This window comes from Carex rostrata, chromosome 18 (genome assembly GCF_964058835.1).
Source record: "Carex rostrata chromosome 18, lpCarRost1.2, whole genome shotgun sequence".
Taxonomy (NCBI): Eukaryota; Viridiplantae; Streptophyta; class Magnoliopsida; order Poales; family Cyperaceae; genus Carex; species Carex rostrata.
This window is the reverse complement of record NC_135935.1, coordinates 193,187-217,310: the sequence shown is the minus strand read 5'-3', so window position 1 is coordinate 217,310 and position 24,124 is coordinate 193,187. Positions and strand designations below refer to the sequence as shown.

General features: G+C 36.9%; 2 protein-coding genes across 5 annotated transcripts; one reads left to right on the top strand and one right to left on the bottom strand.

The window, feature by feature from the left end:
* On the top strand, positions 1-9,276 carry LOC144569178 (26S proteasome non-ATPase regulatory subunit 1 homolog B-like). The gene is made up of 14 exons (XM_078319391.1): positions 1-298; positions 533-596; positions 685-790; positions 1,113-1,224; positions 1,754-1,922; positions 2,304-2,438; positions 2,809-3,116; positions 3,718-3,853; positions 4,420-4,668; positions 5,706-5,926; positions 6,368-6,626; positions 6,971-7,203; positions 7,534-8,071; positions 8,499-9,276. The coding sequence occupies exons 1-14, from the start codon at positions 153-155 to the stop codon at positions 8,826-8,828; spliced, it is 3,006 nt and encodes a 1,001-aa protein (XP_078175517.1). The 5' UTR covers positions 1-152; the 3' UTR covers positions 8,829-9,276.
* Positions 9,277-9,966: 690 nt separating this feature from the next.
* On the bottom strand, positions 9,967-15,197 carry MOS7 (nuclear pore complex protein-like protein). 4 transcript variants are annotated; one of them, XR_013515996.1, is made up of 9 exons: positions 14,741-15,197; positions 14,274-14,425; positions 13,986-14,108; positions 13,478-13,622; positions 13,020-13,081; positions 12,703-12,916; positions 11,491-12,336; positions 10,771-11,028; positions 9,967-10,394 (listed from the first exon to the last, which is right to left on the bottom strand). XR_013515996.1 is itself a non-coding variant. In XM_078319392.1 (9 exons), the coding sequence occupies exons 1-9, from the start codon at positions 15,125-15,127 to the stop codon at positions 10,141-10,143; spliced, it is 2,433 nt and encodes an 810-aa protein (XP_078175518.1). In that variant the 5' UTR covers positions 15,128-15,197; the 3' UTR covers positions 9,967-10,140. The 4 variants fall into 4 exon arrangements, 3 of the variants coding, with proteins under 3 accessions (XP_078175518.1, XP_078175520.1, XP_078175519.1); XM_078319392.1 differs by having other exon boundaries at positions 10,771-11,020; XM_078319394.1 differs by lacking the exon at positions 9,967-10,394 and adding an exon at positions 11,279-11,407 and having other exon boundaries at positions 10,950-11,028.
* Positions 15,198-24,124: the final 8,927 nt, after the last annotated feature.

The following is a 24,124-nucleotide window of genomic DNA, read 5'->3' as shown; positions in this document are numbered from 1 at the left end:
TCACCGCCTCGCTTATTTCTCTTACCCCGGTCTCCCTTACCTTGCCCCCACTCCAAGCAAACCCAAAAACAACACCCCTACACCCCCCCTTCTCCCACCCCCCCAAACTTCTCTCTCGCTATCTGTAGGGAAAAAACAAAAAAAAACCAGCTATGGCGGCGGCAGCGGTGAGCTCAGCTAGCGGGTTGCTAGCGATGCTGACGGAGGAGCAAGCAGAGCTGAAGCTACACGCGCTTGTCAACCTTAACTCGCTCGTTCACCTCTTCTGGCCTGAGATCTCCACATCAGTCCCTACCATGTAAGTGTGTCACAAAACCTAGCCCGAATTGTAACCCGAACACCCAAACTTAAGCTTCTCTTACCCTGATCTGGCATTCCAATGATAAATTTGTAAATTTTTTTAACACCTCTAATTTGGGACGACGACCTAGCATTTCGAACCATTGTTGGTAATAATTGCTGTGATTGATAAATTATGGTAAGCCTTGCTGAAATTAAAATTTTGGGATGATTTTGTGCTATGCTTTAACAGAGAAAGCTTGTATGAAGATGAGGAGTTTGACCAGAGGCAACTGGCTGCATTGGTTGTATCTAAGGTTGTTCAATTAATACAAAAATTTACTTGTATGTATATTTCAACTATATGCATTTTAGATATCTGATAGTTTTCCTTTTAAAAATCAGGTTTTTTACTACCTAGGAGAGCTCAACGATGCCTTATCATATGCACTTGGTGCTGGACCTCTATTTGATGTTTCTGAAGATACTGATTATGCTCATACCCTTCTAGGTTTGCATCATATTTTAGCTTCTTTTTTAACATTTTTTAACTATGTTGCTCCTTTCTGTGCTATTCTTTTTATGACTCTTGTAGTATGTTAATGCCAAAGGGTATCAAATAAAACCACTGACTTGCTTTCAATATTGTCTGAAATGGTGAAAAGGTACACCGGTACTCCAATTACTGATACAATTGTGTTTTTTTCTGAGTCTTGTTTATACAGGATGCAGCATTCTTCATCCCAGCTTGCTATTTCTTTTCTTAGTTGGTTTCAGTTAATTTGTTTCCTCTTATGATGTGTAGTTTGTCATTTGTTTGTTGGCCTTTGCAGCTAAGGCACTAGACGAATATGCTGCTGTCAGGTCCAGGCCGGTAAAACCAAGTGATGAAGATGCAAAGATAGACCCCCGACTGGAGGCTATTGTCGAAAGAATGCTTGATAAGTATGATTTGAAATTTCAATTGAATAAAAAATATATGGGTTATCTTTTGTCAAAAAATACTAATTATTCAGAAGTTGCTGAAAGCCCTTGTGATTTTTGTATTTCCTCGTAAAAGCTTGAGTTGATATGGAGTAACTGATTATTCTTTATATTGTGTATACATAACTTGGATTAAGTCCGGCTCCTCTATTAAGAAAAATATATATTTTTTAATTTTTTCTCTCATTCAACAGGTGGTAGCTTTCAGGTTTTACTGAAGTTTAAATTATATAAAATAAGAAAATGGATTTTGGTTTTAAGAGTATAAGAGGTTTTTTTAACTGCCCAATGTGTGATCGAATGGGTTGACTTGTGTATGGATAATTCAAGGGTAAACTTATTTTCGGCATTACGTATTTTGGTCTCTTCTACTACCTCATCATTATTCGATAATGATTTATTTCTCAAATGAAAACATATTATGTGGAGTATGCACTCTTTTACTTGTGTTTTCTGTTTCCTCTTTATAATTGTCACAATCTATGTCTAGGTGTATATCTGATGGGAAGTACCAGCAAGCTATGGGAATGGCAGTTGAGTGTCGGAGGCTTGATAAACTCGAAGAGGCGATAACAAACTGTGATAACATAAATAGTGCTCTGTCGTACTGTATAAATCTTTCTCATCAGTTTGTTAATCACCGCGAGTACCGCTGTGAGGTTAGCATTCAGTTATATTTGCTTTTGCTCCATGCATCCATGCAGATAACGTCCATTACTGGTCATCTTTGCAGATTACATGTGATTTAATTAATATGTGACTGTCCCACCTGCAATTATTATTTATAAGTACAATTTGATTCTGTGTGCAAATTAAATTACAAGTTTTTTAATGCTGATTTAGCCTAGCTTTAGTGGCTTGATAACTGAAAAATCATTGGGTGCTTATTGTGAATGTGAGAAACTGAGTGTTATTTGCAATGCTATTATGTTTGGTTGTACTTTAAATGCTCCTCAATTGATTTACTGTTTTCCATGCAAAAGAAGGAAAATGTTCACCTTATATTTACCTTGTTCTCTTACTTTTGTTGTGTGCTCTAGGTGCTTAGATGCCTTGTTAAGATATATCAGCAATTGCCTCACCCCGACTACTTGAGCATTTGCCAGTGCCTCATGTTCTTACACGATCCTGAAACTGTCGCAAATATTCTAAAGAAGCTTCTTTTTGGTTCAAAGGTACCATGTCTCAAAGAAATGCTGTGAAGTCCTTTTCTTTGTGTTATATCAAGAAAGGCATATTTTATTGATAAAATGCAAGTGTACCATCTTTTTACTTGGGTGAGAGAAGCCAAACTGAGTCTTGTGTAACATTGGTTCTGTTGTTTTAATTTGTCCTATTTGTGTTATTTCCTTGTAAGACGGAACAACTTTTATGATAGAATTATTGTTAGATTTGATTTAAATTTTTATGATACACAAAAATTAGTAAAATAACTCTGATAAAGTTGGGGCATTTTTTTTTTTTTTGAGGTTCTCATGTGAACTTCAGCTTTTGATTTTCAAATTACCTACATGCTTATTTCGTTTCATTTTATTTGTTTCACAGGAGGATGCTCTATTGGCATTTCAAATTGCCTTTGACCTAGTAGAAAATGAAAACCAGGCATTCCTTCTCAGTGTGAGGAACATTCTTGCTCCTACACCAAGCGTGAATCCTGAGGCTCCCGCCGATGCCCCAGATGTGGTGGGTGGAGATGTACCGATGGTCGATGAATCATCCAATGAACCAAATGGATCTGCTGAGGTAGACCCTGCTGAGGTGTTGCAAGCTGAACGGCTTTCAAAAATCAGAGGGATTTTGTCTGGAGAGACCCCCATCAAACTTACCTTGCAATTTTTGTACAGCCACAACAGGTTTTCTATAAATTCACTTCATGATATCCTTTTTTCCATGTTTATTAGTTTTTCTCCAATTAACATAGTTCGGTTTGGCACAGGAGGATTCGGCCTCTGTTAGTTATTAGCAATCTTTTATAATTTCTATAAATTCACCTCATGATATCTATTTTCCCCTGTTTACTAGTTTTTCTCCAATTAACATAGTCTGGTTTGGCTCAGGAGGTGTCAGCCTCTGTTAGTTATTGGTTATCTTGTATAAATTCTTTTGTAGTCCCAAATTTGTGGGCTTCAAGTCAAGGGTCTCTAAAATTAGGTTCAGTATTGAATTGCAGTTACGTTACATATGAATACCTGTTACTTATATTCAAAACAGACTGAATATGATTTTGATGAATATATAAGCATGATGATGAATCTTACTATTGAGAGATAAGGATTGAACAGTGTGAAGTGGAAGATTGACTATGATTTTGATGCAAACTTGTTTCTCGAAATGAGTGTTTAATTTATTGTGATTGAAACTTAGATATTATCATCATAAGGATATTTATGTGTGCTTACTATCTCGTGTTGTGCGTGTTGTAAACAGACAAGCTAATAAATTCTTTTTCAACAGGTCTGATCTCTTGATTTTGAAGACAATAAAGCAGTCTGTGGAGATGAGAAATAGTGTGTGCCACAGTGCGACCATATGTGCAAATGCAATTATGCATGCAGGAACAACAGTCGACACCTTCCTTAGAGAAAACCTGGTACTATTTACTGGTCTCTTCTTTTATCTTAAAGCATCGTATTGTGGAATTCTTGAAAGGCAAATTTTATTGTTAAGGTAAATAAAATTTCAATTCAAGTTTTGATAACAATTTCATGAGACTTCATTTTTTTGCACATGAACCTTGACATGTAACTTTCTTCAAGGGCCACGTGTAATTTACTTAGTTTAGATAGTGATTTTAATTAATTTATTAGAGAAACTTAGGGAAACTTAGGTTAACTTAGGTTATATTTTTTTAACCTTTGATGAAAAAATTTATCTGCTAGAACACCCTAGCTCTAGCATGTATCCCTTGGAAAGGATCTTCTTGTTTATGTTATTTCCTTTCCCCTACTATTTTGGTTTTGGTGTTCTCCCTATATAATTTTTTTTGTAGTTTTAACCTTGAATTTTTATTCACACAACAGATCTCCAAATTGCATCTTTTTATCTCTGTTCACATTTTGAAAGCCCCTTCATAACTCTCCATCCACTCGTGGGCTGCTGCTGAACCTACTTAAATTTATAAAGACGGTATTCTGTTATTTATTTTTTTAATTGCAGGATTGGCTCAGCAGAGCCACAAATTGGGCAAAATTTAGCGCAACGGCAGGATTAGGGGTGATTCACAAGGGCCACCTTCAGCAAGGAAGGTCTCTCATGGCTCCATACTTGCCTCAAAGCGGCGGTGTTGGTGCAGGCAGCCCTTACTCCGAAGGTGGGGCCCTCTATGCTCTTGGCCTTATCCATGCCAACCATGGTGAGGGGATCAAGCAGTTCCTCCGTGAGAGCCTCCGTAACACTACTGCTGAGGTAATGCTGTTCTTCTGCTGATTGAATCTGCATTCCGTTGTTCTGACACCAAATACAAAGCCCAACTTCTGCAGCTAGCAACAAACAATTAGAACTTGGGCAAAGTGAAGAAAAAAAAAATGCAATTTAGTAATTTACTTCATAAACAGCTCATTTGACTTTATGCTGAACATTTGAATGTGCTTTCTTTTATTATAGATTTATGGTTAAGTTTTGAGTCTCAATCAACTGTTGTTATCATTACCAAATTACAGTACATTATGTCAGAGGTCAATATATACCATGTTATAAACTTGTATTTCATTCCCCCCCATAAGCTGGCGGGCTTTGCGTTATCTCACACACTCTGGCTCTGCATTCAGTTCTCCATTCAGTAAATGAACGAACTTTTGCCTCCATTTCTTGTTACTCATCTCTAATGCATATACTGCCTTCTCTTATCATCTTTTTGTCCATTACTTCCCACCCTTTAATTTCACTTTCTCTTCCCACTTCCTTTTTGCTTTTGTAAGAGAAGAGAAAGATGTAAAAATACTGGAGGCTGAGATGAAGAGAGTTGGGACATATAAATGGGTTAGAAAATAAGATGGAGTTTACTTGATTTAGACAACATGAAGAAAATCAGCAGCTCCAGAGAAACAGTGTGAGAGGGGTATTTTCCACAGTAGTCCTAGAAGGTTGGGCTTGGTAACATATGGTAATTAACTGGGTTAATCTGCAAAGTCCTCACATAGTGATTTTCAACCTGGTTGTCTTAACACTGCTGCTCCTGTATCCAGCTAAATGGCAAATGATTTTTGGTTGCTAAAGCAATTATCAAAAAGTATTATTATACTGTCTGCAATATGCCTTTCCTTCTTCAACCTTTTGGGTTGCTTTACATGTGTTGATATTCTGCTGCTATAACTTCTTGAAGATTTCAGCAATATTTATGTGACTTCTTTTTCTTTGATGATGCTTACAAAGATGCCATTCTATCATTACAAATTTTGTTATCATTCTTCTGATGTTGTACCTTGGTCAATGTATACACGCAGGTGATCCAACACGGAGCATGCCTGGGCCTCGGGCTTGCAGCACTGGGGACTGCTGATGAGCAGATATATGATGACATAAAGAATGTGCTTTACGGTGACAGTGCTGTGGCTGGTGAGGCTGCTGGTATTGGTATGGGTTTACTCATGGCTGGTACTGGTAGTGAGAAGGCAAATGAGATGCTCTCTTATGCACATGATACCCAACATGAGAAGATCATCAGGTAAGTTTACATTTGTTATGTACATAGCCCTTATATTTGGCCAATCATTTTCATGGTTTTAAGTTAATTTTGCAGAGCCCAGTGCTGGACCCAAATCCAACTACAGTGTAGTGTAAAAGATGAATCCCCTTTTAATGTTGTGTTAACTTTTATGACCTAAGCTGCTTGGAAGGGTGTTTTATCATAATGCACTTTGGGTCAAGGATGAATTCTCTGTGGAAGGTTGTTTTGCACTTGTGCTTCCACTGTATGGCTAATTGAACGCTGATGTATTGATATTGTATTATAACATTCTATTGCTTTATGCCAGTTTAAGGTGGCCAGAGAGGTGCTGAACAAAACACCTGTTGAAAAAAAACCAATATGGATATCTTAGACTGGCTTGGTTTGTTTCAGCAGTGCATGTTCCTGAAATCTTGTCTTATTGTAATATTTCTTCAGGGGGTTGTCCCTTGGTACTGCACTGACAGTTTATGGAAGGGAAGAAGATGCTGATACCTTGATAGAACAAATGACAAGGGACCAAGACCCTATACTAAGATATGGTGGTATGTACGCCTTGGGCTTGGCCTATAGAGGAACTGCTAATAACAAGGCCATTCACCAACTCCTTCATTTCGCTGTGTCTGATGTGAGTGATGATGTACGCAGGACAGCTGTCTTGGCACTCGGTTTTGTCCTCTACTCTGAGCCCGAGCAGGTCAGCGAAACCCTACTATTGTGTTCTGAACATTTTTCTATCAATCATCTTAGTGCTTGATATTTGATAATACCCAATTTCCAGTTAATAGATGCAAGGCCATCAAATATGTAGATGTAGACATTCAACCCCTGATATTCAGATGTTAGAAACCCAAAGAAATAATCAAACACATGAATCAAAAACTGAAAATAGTGACGAACAGGAGTGTCCTGGTGTGGTATTAGTACAGGTAAAGAGTACAGCAGACAGTCTACTTCTGCCAGATACTGGACTTTCTGAGTAATAAGATCTAAAACAACTTATATTTGTTCTTGAACTAATTGGAGTTACCTATTGCGCAGACCCCAAGAATAGTGTCGCTTCTTTCTGAGTCATACAACCCGCATGTGCGGTACGGTGCAGCTATGGCAGTAGGAATCTCTTGTGCTGGAACAGGATTGAGCGAAGCAATCTCTCTCCTTGAACCCCTCACATCTGATGTAGTTGATTTCGTTCGACAAGGTGCACTAATAGCTATGGCCATGGTGATGATTCAGACCAATGAAGCATGTGACTCCCGAGTAGGCGCATTTAGGTATTACTTTTTCCTTGTCCTTTTCGTACTTTTCTGGAACTTTTATAGTGAATGATCTTATTAGCTAGCCTGGGGGCATTTACAACATTGGTTCCCTTAACCCAAAAAAAGTCAAATAACAATGCTGGTGAAGATGATGGTTAATAGTGGCGAAAAGAATTCCCAAACAGGAATAAGAAACAAGTGAGATCTAGAATAAACATACATCAACCACCAATAACACATTCCATAATGTGAACCAAGTGTATTATATGGTGTACATACATCTTGTACTTGAGTTCAGAATGCTTTAAATAATTTAGATCTCTGACCTTTTGTCCTTCCTCCCAGGCGTCAATTGGAGAAGATAATCCTGGACAAGCATGAGGACGCGATGAGCAAGATGGGGGCCATACTGGCCTCCGGGATACTGGACGCAGGTGGCCGCAATGTTACAATCCGCCTCCTCTCAAAGAATAAACACGATCGCCTCACTGCGGTGATTGGTCTTGCAGTATTCAGCCAGTTCTGGTACTGGTATCCCCTCATCTACTTCCTTTCCCTCACCTTCTCACCCACCGCCTTCGTAGGCCTCAACTATGATCTCAAGGTCCCCAAGTTTGATTTCATGTCACATGCCAAGCCTTCACTGTTTGACTACCCCAAGGCCTCTACTCCCCAGGCAACAACAACTGCAGTGAGGCAACCAACTGCAATCTTGTCAACTTTCGCCAAGGCGAAGGCAAGGGCTGCAAAAAAGGAGGCTGAGAAGGAGAAGGCAGCATCTGGTGGTGGTTCAGCCGAGAAGGTTGCCTCGCCAAGCGAAGGGGCTGCAAAGACTGCTGAGAAGCCAGAGAAAGATAAAGAGAAGGAATCTGATGCCATGCAGGTAAGGTTTTACGACAAGTGTACATTGTTGGCAATTATAGTGCTTGCGTCCATGTGAATATTTGTTGTCCACCATCCAAAGGAAGCATCCGCCTTCTCTTTTATTGTGTACACAAAATTCAATATTCTTTACCACCTTTTGGTTCTGTATTCTGTTCTATCCTTTTTGATGAATCATTTTCCTTTATGCCTATTTCAGTTCTCTTCAATTGCTTTGCCTTCTGTTGACTTATTTATGTTCAGAAGGCACTTATCACAGTTATTACCTAAACCGACAGTCCCACGAGTAAAAGCATAAGTAGAGGGTACTGTTAAAAAATCACGAATGAAAATGATGTTTAGATATTGGAGGCGTACTTCATTTAGTAAGCAGGAATTGGTATTACAAAAATAAATCATAAATTTGAAAATAATTTTATAATGCTCAGGTGGATAACCCAGCTGAGAAGAAGCCAGAGCCAGAGCCAACATTCCAGATCCTGATGAACCCTGCAAGAGTGGTTCCCTCACAAGAGAAGTACATCAAGTTCTTGGAGGGATGCCGATATGTACCGGTCAAGCTGGCGCCATCAGGATTTGTTCTACTGAGAGACCTCCAACCTTCTGAACCTGAGGTTTTTACCCTCACTGATGCACCTGCTGCTGTTTCTTCAAACCCTAGTGCCACAGTCCCAGCCAGTCAGTCACAGCAGGCCTCTTCAGCCATGGCTGTAGATGAGGAGCCACTACCACCCCAACCTTTTGAGTATTCACCTTGAAGTTGCTTATCAAAGTTACTGTCCATGTTGCCACCAATGAGACAGGTGGGTGTGTGGGTGGGTAAAGATTTGAATGACCATTTTATGATTGTTTATGTCTGCTGCGGTGCTGGTGCTGTATCTCGACTCATTTTCTTGGTACTATCAAATTTGTGTTAATTTATGGAGTAAGTTTGGGAAAAGTTGGTTTTTGAGAACTTGTGGAATTGGTTGTTCATGTTGATTCAAAAGGTTCCTTGTGTTTCCTTGTATGGTAGTTTTGGACTAGACATAAGATTAGTCATTAGTTGTCCCCACTAGAACGTGTTTAGTTCAAGTTATATGCTTTGCAGTTGCAACAATGCATGTTTCTGATGTATTTCTTTTTATCACTGTCATGTTGTATCTTGAATCTCATTATGTTTTTTATCAACTCACTGAGCATAAAAAGTACACGATATTTGGTTCCTCTTGGTTCGGCCTGAAATCTGTAATTATGTTTTTCTTACACAAATTATGCCTGGGGAACAACATATATTATCCAGATAAGAAATCTGCCTCTTAAGATGAAACAATTGTTAGAGCACCGGTTGCTTATAGACTTTCCATCCAAAATAAATGAAAGAAGAAAAGGCTTCCATCAAATAAGAACATGGAGCTGCGAAAAAAGAGGAACCTTGTTTTTGGATTAGAAAGGTCACTTTTTTATCGAAAAATAATCTGTAAAATAAATTATCGAGTGAAAAATTGACGAATAAACTCACTCTGCCTGACATGCTTTTCGTATTAACTTGATGTCCCATTTTTCTCGAGTCCATTTTGGTCAGAGGAGGGTGCAGAATTGGGTCAAATGCGGTAATGGAAACCGCTTTGGGTAATTCAAAATTTGTTATTTACCGAGAACTATCCAACCTATCAGATACTCCGAGAGAAGTTGGCACTCACAATGTGTAAGCATGTCAGTAGAGCAACCACAAAAATATAGAACCAACTTCGTAGGCAGCCATGTTGTATTGATCTCTTGCACCCCATAATCTCAAGGATGGATCTGCTCCTAAGCCTCCCAAATCCACATCAATTCAAGACTGTCGTATCTTTGGCAATATTGATGCAGCGGAGTGAGTTATTTTGTTTTTTTTATAACAGAAATGCATCATTCTTGACCCCCAAAGATAACATATTCTACTTGTTTAGTTATGTCTAACAAATTTCTCTTTTTTCATCACCACAAGTGTGGCCTGAATCAGTTCAAACACAAAAGCTAAAATAAAATTTCAAAATATGCATTTGATCAAACTAAACTTCAGTATGATGCTTGACATAATTTAATCAGTCACATTTCCAGATTAGCAAAATGCTCTTCAAGTAATTTCAGCTTCTGTGTATTTTCCTTGTTCATGATTGAAAGCTTCTCAAGTGATGGTTTTAAAAGAGAGGCCTGTGCCTCTGATGCAGGGCCCCTCCCCCTCAGTGCTGTTCTTCTCGGAGTAACTGAAGAAACATGACTACCATTGTACCGCTTCATCCTTGCACTGAGTGCCTCTATGGCTGAGTGCAACGCATCCAACTCTACTCCCACAAATCTATCTGCATTAGTTCAAAGATATCAAAAATTCAAAAATAGAATCTACAAAATTTTAGCATTTCAGAAAATTGTTGAATAGCCCCCCAAGAGAAATATCATCCACACACCACTTCCCCTATTTTATTTAAAATAAACGGCAGAACGATTTTTTGTGCTCTTGGCTAGTGTTATGATACTTTCTGCAAGTCTCAAGAGTTTTGGTGCAGTACTCATGAAATTATTCCTATGAAGAAGTTCCAAATTTTCAAGAAATGGAATTGCAAGGACAAGATCGCCAACAATTAGATAGGGACAAATGTAAATTTTTTGGGTCTTGGTTTGCTACAATATCTGCATACACGTGTTCCCTGGTAATAAATGGTACAGTCTAGTACATACCAAGCTGTGTCCTGAAATCTTTCTCGGCTTTAGACAACGGCTTCTTGTTTGCCAAAGGCAAATTTTTTAGTTTATTCAAACGTCTCTCCAACTCGGTATGAGATCCGCAAGCACGGTCTATTCTCTCGTGTATACTCTCTTCTTTAGTTTCAACATTTTCAAGTAACATCTTCACGGCATTTATTTTTTTGTTTTGTTCTTCCATCAAAGATTTCAGGTGCCCTATGCGCTGCTTCAACTCAATAGATACCTAATAAACTTTTATCAGTTACTAATTGAGAGTTAATTATAACCACAATGATCTAGGAAAGCGACTGAGAATTCAGAACAACATGATTGAAACACTGACATCAATTGAGAGAAACTTCATACATGCTATTATTATATAATTGATGTTTAGCTAAGGCATAATTAACTAAAGTTATGAGTCATTGGAAAGATTTAAATAATTGAGGTGAAATCAAGTTAAGTTTCCATTAAACTTGGGATTAGTAGAATGCACGCCCACCTTCAATTGACCTAACTTTAACTTTCTTGCTTATTCTCTCTATGGACCTTCACTACACAATGAAGATTTATAAGGGGATAAATTGGGCTTGTACTTGGATGAAGCAGACATGCACGAGTGAGGGCAAACCTAATCAAAATTCAATCAAATCCAGGTTTCAATTACAAACCGAGACTTGATAGGATTGAAAAGAAGTCAGAAAGAAATAGTACCTTATGCGCATACTCCACATAATTCTCTCGAAAAATCTTCATATAATGATGAAGTGTCGACCGACCTTCAATTGATTCAGGATCCATCATTTTCAAACTCCCGGATGAATTCAAAACTATTGCCTTTGGCCCAGCCAGCAAATCTTTACTCACATTTGTCATAACTCCACTTGATGCATCTATGCTTCCCGCTTCACCAGTTTCCCCCAAATCGACTATTACAGTCTCTTTCCAAACCTTCATCTCAATCACAATGCATTCATAATTTTGTGTAACTCCAATTATATGAGAATCACCAAATGAATTTGCTATGGCAGCAAACCCGTTAAGCCCCGTATTGTTCCCTATGTTAAATACAGGCTGAACAGAAGGTGGTTTTGCACTTGTAGGTCCAACATCAACATCAGAGAAAGGGAGGAAATTGAGTGTGACCGCATCTGCACCCCCAGAGTGGACACAGTAGAACCTCTCTGCTACGACTGGGTCAGAAAATAGAGATAAAGACGGACCCTGCTGCTTTTGAGATGGGTCGGATAATGACAGATCAACTACTGCTAACTCAAGCAAGGGGGGAGTCTGGCCGGAATCACCAGTGTTGTGTGGGAATGACTCACAAATCATGGCAACACCTTTTACTTGGTGATTTGAGTCAAGGCTGAAGTGAGGCCCAGCATCAGTGGCCCATTGCGGGTGAATTTCATCAGCTAAAGCTTGTATATAGAGAAGGCCAGTATTAAAGGCAGCTACAAGGATCGAGTCTTTCCCAGCTGAGGTGTACAGGAAGCTGACAGCTCGGCCTTTTAGAATGCCGGTCTCTTGGCCGTGTGAAATGTTGCGGAGAGGACCCTGCAGGAGTTCAAGTTGTTTTGGTGAACATAGGCAACAAAAAGTAACATAATTGAAGAAAGCAACAAGACATGCACCATCATAATCCATGAAGAAAACCTCAAATTAGCTTTAAATATTTAAGAAATATAGAAAAAGATGAAATGTCCTAGAAACATTCAAGGACGTAAATCATATCGACCATAACTGCAATAATACAATCCAACCATGAGTTTTCACATTCAATCTATTCGTATTTCGTTTTGTTCTATTTGAGGTTTGGTAATGTGAATTAGATTGTACAACAAGACGCCAGAAAAAAAATCATTCACACTCTGTCCATAGAAAAAATCCTTTTAAAAAAAGATAAATGGAGAATAAAGCAACCTGTAATACGAGCGAAGCATCTAGAGAAGCATAAGCACAGGCCCTACACACTGACAAGCCGTGATGTTCTGACTCCGGTAGCATTTCTGGAAAGGTTTCTTCTAGCCAAGAGAGAGCCAAACGTGAAAATTTAGCTGCATTTGAATGTGCAGCCTCCAATTCAAAGGATTTAACATCATCATATATTTCTTTTATATGCTTCTGATTGTACAGGCTATGAAGAAAAGGGAAAACAACATAAAAGTGTAAACCATTAGTTTAAATAAACACTGGAAGATATCATATATAATTTTTATTTGTAATCCTTTGAAATATACCTTCCAAATGGAACAACTGGGCAGAGAATATAGATTGAACCATCACTAAACAAGAAAAATATCTGAAAAATAATATCAAGGACATCTATGAGAAAAATCAAAAGGAATTACAGTCGAGCATTTTGGTTCTGGTTCAAGCTTTATACCTTGTAAACATTTCACAGTTTTACTCAATACCACTAAAATATGGTAGAAGACCCTTCTTACTTACTCTCTAATATTTTCACCTTGATACCCTATTACCCAATGTACAATGCATACTGTGCGGTACCAACTGGCATAGGCCAAGATCCACACTGTATCTAATTGGTCCAGTGAGAAGCTTTTAGGCATGTTCCTAAAAAATTCAACCACCATACAAGCCTAAAAGAAAGGACAAAGTGATGAGATGGAACTTATGGTATTCAATCAGATCCGTATCTTATGATAACTGCATGAAAATAAAATTAGATACTTACAGAGAAAGTGTCCCACAAATGATGAGCTCCATGTGAGAATGCAACCGGGCATAACAAGACAGCACTTTGGCCTCTGCCGGATGGCTCCAGCTGGAGGTAAAACTCCTGCTCGGGTTTCTCCAAATCAGATGACAGATCAAACAGTCTACAAAAGGAAAGCGTGATAAGATAAAAAAGCAAACAATTTATAAATCTTTTAGCTCTGAGAGAAAAGAACTTCATTAAAAGAAAGAGAGATGAAAATGATTTAATCAAAATGGAGAAAGGCTCAGTTGTTTACAATAGTAACAAAGCACTATAGATTACTGCAATGGCCAGTATGATCAACTATGTAATCCATTTGTAAGGTTCAATACTCCACTGTAATTTATAATGTGCTAATGTACTTAGCATGGTTGCTCAAGTACACAGATAACACCTTCGAAACTACTTTCCGCTGTTTCAAAAGTGTTTTTAGAAGGGTATAGGGCAACCAATTTCCAATACATTTGAAATTTTAGGATGGCACCTGAAAACAGCATCTGAAGTCAAAAGACAAATATGGGCTCCGCTGAAGGGGTGCCAAGAAGCTTGGAGCACTCGTATTCCCTTATCCTGACCTGACAAAATTTGAGTTGCAACTGGTACAGCCCTGTTTGCGCACTTTGCATTAGGATCCTTAGAAAGTGAGAAAATTTGAAAACCCAATGACACTGAAATTGAAATTAGCTTTTCACAGGAGAAAAAAAAATACACACACATGTAACTTATATGAAACATCTATACTGCTCAACAAATATATGATCAGAAAACCGACCTGCAAATTACTGTTTCGCCATTTGTTGTGGTCTTGTCAAAAATGTTGATCAGGGTTAGCTTGTCCGACCCAGCAATAAGTAGAGATGACCCGTCTATATTTAGTGAGATCTGACACACCTCATGTGTTATTTGAATACTTGGGACCAGAGTCTACAAATCAAAATTTCAAGACAGGTAAAAAGAAGGACAATTTTCAGATGTAACAAGAACAAAATTGGATACCAATGTATATTTTGGTACCACTGTAGAACCGTTATTACCAGATGGAACTAAGCAGATTTGGTGATTGTACTAAGTTTAAACTTGTAGATACTTATACAAATTGTGCTGGGTTCACACGTGGAACAAGAGGTTAGTGGGAAGCCTGGCAAGCAGAATCATTATTCAAAAAACATAAAACGCACAACATACGTACAATGGGAAACCGCTTTCTCCGATGAAATAAATGAATGAGAAATCACAGACCTCAGATGGCACGGCTGCCTCGACTGAAACCTGATCTAACGTCTCAGAACCATCGTCGGAATCTTGTAACCGTACGGACAGTCTGTGGATCCTTCGTATGGCTGGGTCCCAAAGGTAAAACCGGGACCTCACCACGTCCCATGCGACTAGACTGCTGCCACTTCCCGGCTTGAAATCAGAGCTGGGCTGGGAGTTTCTGACGGAGGCAAAGACCGGGTGAGTGGCGAATGGAACCCACTCAATAAAGGATCTCTTGCTGGGTTTGGAATTAGCAGAATTGGCGAGGGGGAATGGTGAAGAAAGAGAAAGGGAGGTTGTAGGGGACGGAAGCGGCGGAGAGAGGGGAGGAGAAGGAGGCGGAGAGGGTGGCGCAGAAATTCGTGTCATTTTGGGATTTTGGGATTTTGGAGAGGTTTTGGGTCGGACGGAGAAAACGGGTGCTTGAAATTAGAAATTGTTGGTGAGTGGGACTGCTGTTCACTTGTTTGACCATTGTTATTAAATACGGTACGGTTATTGATGCGGTATGCAGATGGACACCGCACCGCATAATGTACATATGATGTATATGCAGACAAATATTTAAAAAATAATCAAGTAAAATAGAGTATATAATAAGGAATAGATCCAAAAACATTATCAATTCATGCAATTTAATGGTACAAATTAAATAGACCATATTTATCGATTACGCAAATACAAACATATTAGATCCAAAAGCAGATCCTTTATTAATTATTAGTCCCCAGCTCATAAAAAAATCAATTTATAGCCTTTTGTTTGGCCCAAAAGCAGTGCGGACAGCTCGATAGCTAGAGACAACTCAGAAAAGCAGCTCTGGTATAATCTAATTCCTTTAGTCCCACTTCGTCTAAACAAAATAAATAAAGCGTTCCGCATCCTATAAACAACAGGCAGCAGTTGGAGACGATATGGTAAACAAAATTCTCAACTAGACCTCTAGTCCGTCCGGATGAGTGGAACTGCCTTTCGGTTATTACTCATACCTGATTCGTTTCTTTTAATAATATCATAATATTATTTCGATTTCAATGAATTCGGACTTTTTTTTAATAAAATATAAAATAAAATAGGGGCAATTTATCCCTCAAAAGTTTTAATATTACATATTTATTCCTTCAAAATAATATTTGTCCAGTCTAACTCTGTAACATATCAAATATTTTCAAAAATAATTAAATAATATTTTGTAAAACTTAAAAAAATATTTTACAGTATTAATTAAAAAATATGTTGACTATTATGCCCTTCGTTTTTGTCTCTTTAGTCCGTCTAAGTTCTTTTCTTTCTAAGGCACCAAACCTCCCGCCTCTCTCCAAACAAAAATGAAAAATTAAAGCAGCGAGAAGCGATAGAAATCTGTGTGAGAGGAGGCGACTAGGGAAGGCGGAGATAAATCTATGATTTGGGGCATTTTGAGAGTGGCGGGGGAGGTTTGACGCCTTACAGAGAAGAGAACTAAGGCGGACTAAAGAGACCGAAGGGTAGATTGGGCAAATATGTGAGTTTGTATAATTTTCATTAGTATGCGGTCCGCATAGACAATTTTTATGCGGTTATGAACTGCATATGGATATTCAGCTGTATGTACGGCCGCTTAAATCGCATTTTATAACACCGTTTTTAACCGAACATTGAATAAAAGTCAAATTAAATCGCATTTTATAACACTGCTTTTAACCGAACATTGAATAAAAGTCAAAAAATATATTATAGGTTTTATTCGCAAATAAAATACGAACCATATAACATATAATATATGTGAATAAAATGCAAAAAAGAGTCTTTTTTTTTTGTTCTTTTTTATTCTTTCTTGTGGTACCGAATTATATTTGAATTCTTTTTTTTAGTTTTTATTTTTTATTTTGTTTCCTTATGATACTGAATTATACTTGAATTATTTTTAAATCATAAAACTTTGACTCCATTAAACAGAATCTAAACTATTCGTTTACCACTATGCTTGTTTCAATGTTCCCCCCTCTATTTTCAAGCAGTACTGGATTGAACTCTATGATTTCTATAAGCATGAGGCACCATAAAGAGTTTTTCTCGATGACCCCTAAACTCCTAATCCTTCTGGCCATTTTTTAAATACCTAAAAAAAAGAAAATTTTAAAAATACCCTCCGATTATTTTTTTTATAAATACCCTGATTGTCTGGGCTTGGGGCGGCCCAAAACACCAAACGGACCGCTCGTCCCACGGGCGAGTGAGTACCCCAAGCCGACCGCCTGTTCCACAGGCGAGTCACTCCCCAAGCAGACCACCCCCTGCAGGTGGTTCGCTATGGATCCCTATAAATTCCGTTTTTTTCTCTCTCCTGCCCACTCCAAACCATTGTAAACATCCACTGACGCCATTCTAAACGATACAATAATCAACGAAAAAATTGACGATTTTTGACGATTTTCAGGCGACTGCTACAGGTACATTATTTATTTTAATTTAAATATTTTTTAATTAGTTTATAATTAGTCATTAATTACTGTATTGTTAGTCTATTGCAGGATCCGCTGCAGGCGCAGCTCGTACTCCCCACCATCTCCTGGGCATACTACATTTACAAAAAAAAAATATATATATATATATATATATAGAGTTAGGCTGGGGTGCTATGGATAGCATAGTGGCCTCTATGCTACGGCTCAATATTCGAGTTTTCAAAATCCAAACGGTCGATCCGAACCGTTCATCTTATTCTCCATATTAATATCTGCTTGGAGACCAAATTTTACATTTGTCTGAATTTTTTTACTATTTATTAAGTATTTTACAAAATTGTTGATCCAACGGTGGCTGCACAAAACAGTAAAACCGTTGGATTAGCGATTTTCAAAGTGGCTTAATAAATAGTAAAAAAATTCAGAAAATTATAAAATTTGGTCTCCAAGCAGATATTAATATGGAGAATAAGATAAACGGTTCGGATCGACCGTTTGGATTTTGAAAACTCGAATATTGAGCCGTAGCATAGAGGCCACTATGCTATCCATAGCACCCCAGCCTAACTCTATATATATATATATATATGAATCAATCACAATTTAAGAAATCAAAATTTATTCCAAATTTTAAACAATTTCTAAATATTTTCAACCAAATTTAAAGCAATTGAAACCCTAAAATGATTAATTATTTATAATAAACTTCTAATTATATATTAATAATAATTATTGTAAAATTTAATTTTTAAAATATAAATTATTGTGAAAATGGACAAACAAATAAAATTTACAAAAAAAAGAATACATATTTTAAAAAAAATATTGATATACATGCAAAAAAAAGTATGCATATTTAAAAAAAATGCATATTTAAATAAAAAATATTAATATACATGCAATTGCAAAAAAAAAGTATGCAATTTTTAAACAAATATTGATATACTTCAAAATAATTTGTTTAACTTGAAATTAATTTGTATTGATATATACATGTCATTCGTCAACTAACTTCAAAACATTCTCAACATCACTGAAACTTTTCTTCGTATCCTCAACATCACAAAAATAATTTGCAAAAAAAAAAAATATGCATATTTTTTTAACCATACACCCTAACACTATTTTTTTAAACAATTCAAATAATTGACCATAAATCCTAAATTTTTAAGCAAATCACAACCATAAACCCTAAATTGAACCATATCACATTCAAGTAATTCAACCAATTTTACCATACACCTTAATCCTAAATATGCATACAATTCGAGCAATTCAACCAATTTTACCATAATCCGCAATTCGACAAAGCATATCACATTCAAGCTATTCGATAAACCATATCACATTCAAACAATTCAATAAACCATATCACATTCAAGCAATTCGTTAAAGCATCTAATTCGAGTAATTCAACCAATTCGACCAATTCAAAAATACTCTAATTGAATTCAACAATTCACAATTCAATCATATCACCAAATTGAACTAATCGAATTAAACAACTAATTGAATTCAACCATATCACCAAATTCACAATTAAACCCTAACTCTAACAATTGAATACATATATACATATAATTAGCAAAAAAATATGCATATTTATTAAACCATATCCCTAAAAAAATAATCTCACCCATTCATCTCACCACACTTAGAAAATATATATCCTAACTAATAGTCCTAACACATGAATTTTAATCGAATTTTATTTATAATCAATTACCAAATAACATTTTTTTTTCAAAAACTCTAAACCTAAACCAATCATTAATCCTAACATTTGTTTTGCTCAAAAACCCTAAAACAATCACAATCCTAACATTAATCCTAAAACAATCACAATCGTAATATTTTTTTTTCAAAAAAACTTACATTTTTTTAATTACAAGTATTAATTAAATCACACTCATAACTGCAATCACAATCACATTTAATCGCATTAAATCACATTCAATCGAATCGAATCGAATCGAATCGATTCGAATTCAACAATTACACAACTTAATAGCATTCAATAGATTCGAATCGAAAACTTACTTGAGAGAGAGGAGTGGCAGCGAGGTAGAGGGCGAGGGAGGTGCAGAGCCGCGGTGGTGAAGGTGAGGGCGGAGCACCGGCAAGGTAGAGAGAGAGAGCGAGGGAGTGGAGAGGTGGCGGAGCAGTGGCGGCCTTGGTGGAGCACCGACGGGGGCGAATCTGGTGGAGTCACTATTTTTTTCCTTTTTTCTCGTTAAGGCGGAGTGAGGAGAGAACGGGACAGAGAGGGGAAAGAAAGGAGAGAGCGAGATAGAGAGGGCGACGCTAGGGTTTTTGATGGCTAGCAGACCACCCGTGGGATGGGCAGTCTGCTTGGGGTATTGACCCGCCCGTGGGACGGGCGGTCCGTTGAGTGTTTTGGGCCGCCCCAGGCCCAAGCGGTCAGGGCATTTATAAAAAAAAATTGAAGGGTATTTTTAATTTTTTTTAGAGTATTAAAAAAAATGGCCGTAATCCTTCAGCTCTGCATTTTAGTGATGACATCTTACCATCGTCTTATTTTTTAATAGAATTTCATTCAAAATTTTACAAATCATAAGAATTTCAAAACAACTTGGGTTGGATATTGGGCTCCGCGTTGTAGCAGGAGCTACAGGACCTTGTACTTCGTGTTGTGACTCCATCGCTATTCAACGGACCGCCCATCCCATTCGAGCGAATGACTCTTTGCTTCATCTTGGAGACTCCACTTCACTCTTCCTCCACAATAATAAAAGATTTTAAAGCTGACGTTTTGAGAGTCGTTCGTCCGCTCCGCTTCTCCGTCTTGCTCCGCCACCTCTGCTTCTCCCTTCGTTCGCCTGGTTCATTTCGACTCGCTCCATTCGAGCGGATGACTCTATCGCTATTCAATGCTCCGTCTCACGTTTTGATCAGATGCTTCCGGATCTAGCCACCGCTCGTCGGTCCATCTCGCCTTACTCCAATCGAGTAGGTGCTTTTGTTTAACTGATCTGGTCATCGCTTTTCGATCCGCTTCGACTTTCCGAATTCGACTGAGGGTGTTGTAAATTCGCTGCCATAGTATCTAATATTACTATATATGAATATGAAATAAATGCGGTGAACAATTCATACCTACTCTATTTTAACTTTTATAATTGCGGTGAACAATGGATCGCATCGGAAGAAGAAAGTAAAATTGTTAGAATATTTGGACTTTGAATATTATAAGAATTAAAAGATATAAAATTTCCAATAATATCATACAAGATGGGGTTGATAATTTTAACCATACCGCTTAAATCATTCCCAAAAAAGCTTAATAATTAGAAATAAATCTTGTTGAAACATCAGGGTCATATTTTTTTGTTTTACGTAACTCTCGCTACCAATTGATCTCTTTTATATCTTAATTGTGTTTTACATTTTTATCTTGGGACCGACTGACTATCTCCAGTCAATTTCCCCCACATCCTCTAGTCAATAACTACTTGTGGGAACCGTTAACTAACTGAACTTCATTAATTATTTGGAGAACCATCTAATATTTGATAGATTTTATAACTGACGTGTACAAATATGGATACCTATGCGCGTGAGTATTAATATATAATATATCAAGTATTCATACCTAAGATACCAAGTATTTCAAAAAAAAAAAAAAAACTGGACACATCATACACACATCTTATATACATTTTTAGAGTTGGGTTTTTTTTCTCCGTTCAATCTCGTTAATATTTCTGACAATCTGTGAGGAAATTTGCAAATCTAAAACCATAGACGTCTTCTAGGTAATTTTCTCTTTCAAATGAGATCTATGATGACGTACTTTTGAGTTGTCCGTCGTGCAAGTATTCATACCTCGTTATGCTAGTATTCATACCTCCTCGTGAATACCTTGTCGTGTAAGTATTCATATCTTGTTGAGCAACCATTCATACCTCCTCGTTCAAGAATTCATATCTCATAATGCATGTGTATATAATTCATGTCTGAAGTGTTTGTACCTGACATATTTTATCAATTTGTTTCCATATGACACAGGATAACGTCTGAAAATATTAATATTAAGTAGTGCAAGTATTTATACATTGTCATGCAAGTGTAAATAGTTCATATGTCAAGTGTTAGTAACTAACAGAATCTATGAATTTTTTTTTTATTTCCATATGACACGTGATGATGTATGAAAGTATTAATTTCAAATATTGCAAGTATTCATACCTTGTCATGCAAATGTTAATAGTTTATGTATAAAGTGTTTCATCTAAAATATTTTATCAACAGTTTTTTTTTCTTTTGACATCAGATGACATTTGAAAGTATTAATATAAAGTATGCAAGTATTAATACCTCCTCATGTGAGTATAAATAGTTCATGTATCAAGTATATGTATCTAACAAATTCTATTTTTTTTTCATATTACATTGGATGATATCTAAAAGTATTAATATAAAGTATCACAAGTATTCATACATCGTCATGCAAGTGTGAATAATTCATGTATCAAGTGTTTTTATCTAACAAATTATATCAATTTTTTTTCACATGACACTGAATGATGTCTGAAAGTATTAATATCAAGTATTCATACATTGTCATGCAAGTGTGAATAGTTCGTGTATCAAGTGTTTGTATTTAACATATTCTCTATTTTTTTTCCTTGTGGCACTACATGACATTTGAAAGTATAAATATCAAGTATTGTAAGTATTCATACTTCGTAATGTAAGTATTCATACTTATAACTAAAGTATGAATTGTTACGTTGAAAAATATCTTAATTTAATATTTTTTTTACAAATTACTCTATTTGGTGCTTGATTGTATTAATACGTAATATGGAAAGTATTTACACCTGTGCATTTATGTACTAATATTTACGTTGTAGACTATGTTGCATGGATACAGGTACAAATATCGTATTAGATACGATACAAATATTACGATACGATATTGATGCGCGCAAAAGTGTATGCACAAAAGCTTCAGTACAATGAGATGTACCTTTTAACCCTAAATACACTTTTTGTTCAAATTGCAAGTATACAATCCTACTTTGTAGTATATTGTCGGGTATCGATCCACAGGGAGTACGTTTAATTACTATGCTAAAACTTTACTAATAAATTTCAGAAAAATATAATAAAGTAAAGTGCAATAAAAGTAAATTGGGGGGTTTGTTCTAACAATTCCTAAATTTGGGTTCAATACCCGAATAGAGAGTTTTTAAAACAATAAGAGTAAATGAATAAAAGAAAGATTAGATTGCTTTCTAGATGAGAAGATCTAGGGGTCTTTGGTCTACATTCCCTTGCTAACTATATCTATTCGGTATTTGTTTAAGTTCATGTATGATTTGATGAGGTTTCTAACCTAATATGTCATTAAGGGTCACTTTCGTGAATTAATAACGTGTCTAAGTAATTCAGACTTCACGGTTAGGTCCTTCACCCTAGCTACTTAGACCATAAGCTCTTGTTAGTCTCTTCTCTCCTCAAATATTGATACTTCACGATTAAGTCCTTCATACCAATACCCGATTCAATTTGAGATGTCCTAATTAGGGTTTGCCTTCACGGTTAGGTTCTTCACCAAATTCCTAACCTTAATTTCTATAGTTCCGGTTTAGATTACAAATTGGTTACAATCCTAATCTAAACCTAGGGTATTTGCATTCATAAATGGTACTCTCCTCTCGTCCTAACTTCTTTGGATCCTTTGACAAAGAGATACCAAAGCGGGACTACTGCGATTTCAAGTACTAATTATGTAATTAACACAAATGATAAATCACAGAAATTAACATCAAATCCCATAAAACCATCATAACAAAGACAAATAACCGAATAAGATACAATTAAACAAGTTCATGCATTGACCAAAACCCCTAGAGAGAGAACTACTCCCTCATGGAGAGATCTATTACAAAAATTGGCAAAGTAAGAAGAAATGAAATAAGGGAAGTAATTACACCCTTTGACAAATCAAAAACCTCTATCTTGCCGACTTCTTGCTCAGGAAACCCTTCTTCTCCTTGCTTGAAAGCTTTCCTTTTCTCCAGAATTTATCGCTAAGTATTGTGTATGTGGAGAAAATGAATGAGATGTCCCTGGATGGAGAATAATCCCCCTCTTTTATAGCCAAGGATCATGCCCAATTAAGAGCCTAGAAAGTGGAGTTAGTGGGTGCTATATCTGGATTGTTTCCCAGGATGTCTTGTCCACATTTGGCTGTAAAACGCGTCCATGAAGTGCCAAAAATAGAAACCGTGTTGAAATCATGTAAATTTGGCTTTTCTGCGGCTCCAGTGCGGATGGCCGATCCGCACTGCGGGTGGTCTCATCCGCATTGACTCTAAGTTTCCTTATTTAATTTCTGCGAATTAGTTGAATGCGGATGGCAGTGCGGATGGCTGACCCGCACTGCGGGTGGATTCTGCTTCTCTGAAGGTCCTGAAATCGGCTAAGTATTGGGTGCGGCTGGGCTCATCCGCACTGCGAATGGAAGTTCATCCGCACTAGGCTCGGACTTTTTCCTGCGCAGCACTTGGATGTTGGAAATGCGGCTAAGTACTCAGTGCGGCTGCTCTGATCCGCACTGCGGGTGATTTGATCCGCACTGGGGGGTATTTTCGCCATTTTTCATCATTTCCTGCAACGAAAAGCCAAACAACCGCAGTAGCTTGATTCTAGGTGTATTTAAATCATTTTATAATTAAAAATACAAGATATTTGAGGTTGTTTTATGATAAAATCTAGATCAAATGTGTATATAATTTATGCTTATCAGATATTTTTAAAAAAATACAAGTATTCATACAACATCGAACAAATATTTTTTTTCTTGTGGTACTAGATGACGTTTGAAAGTATTAATATCAAGTATTATAAATAATCATAACTAGTAATATAAGTATTCATACTTATAATT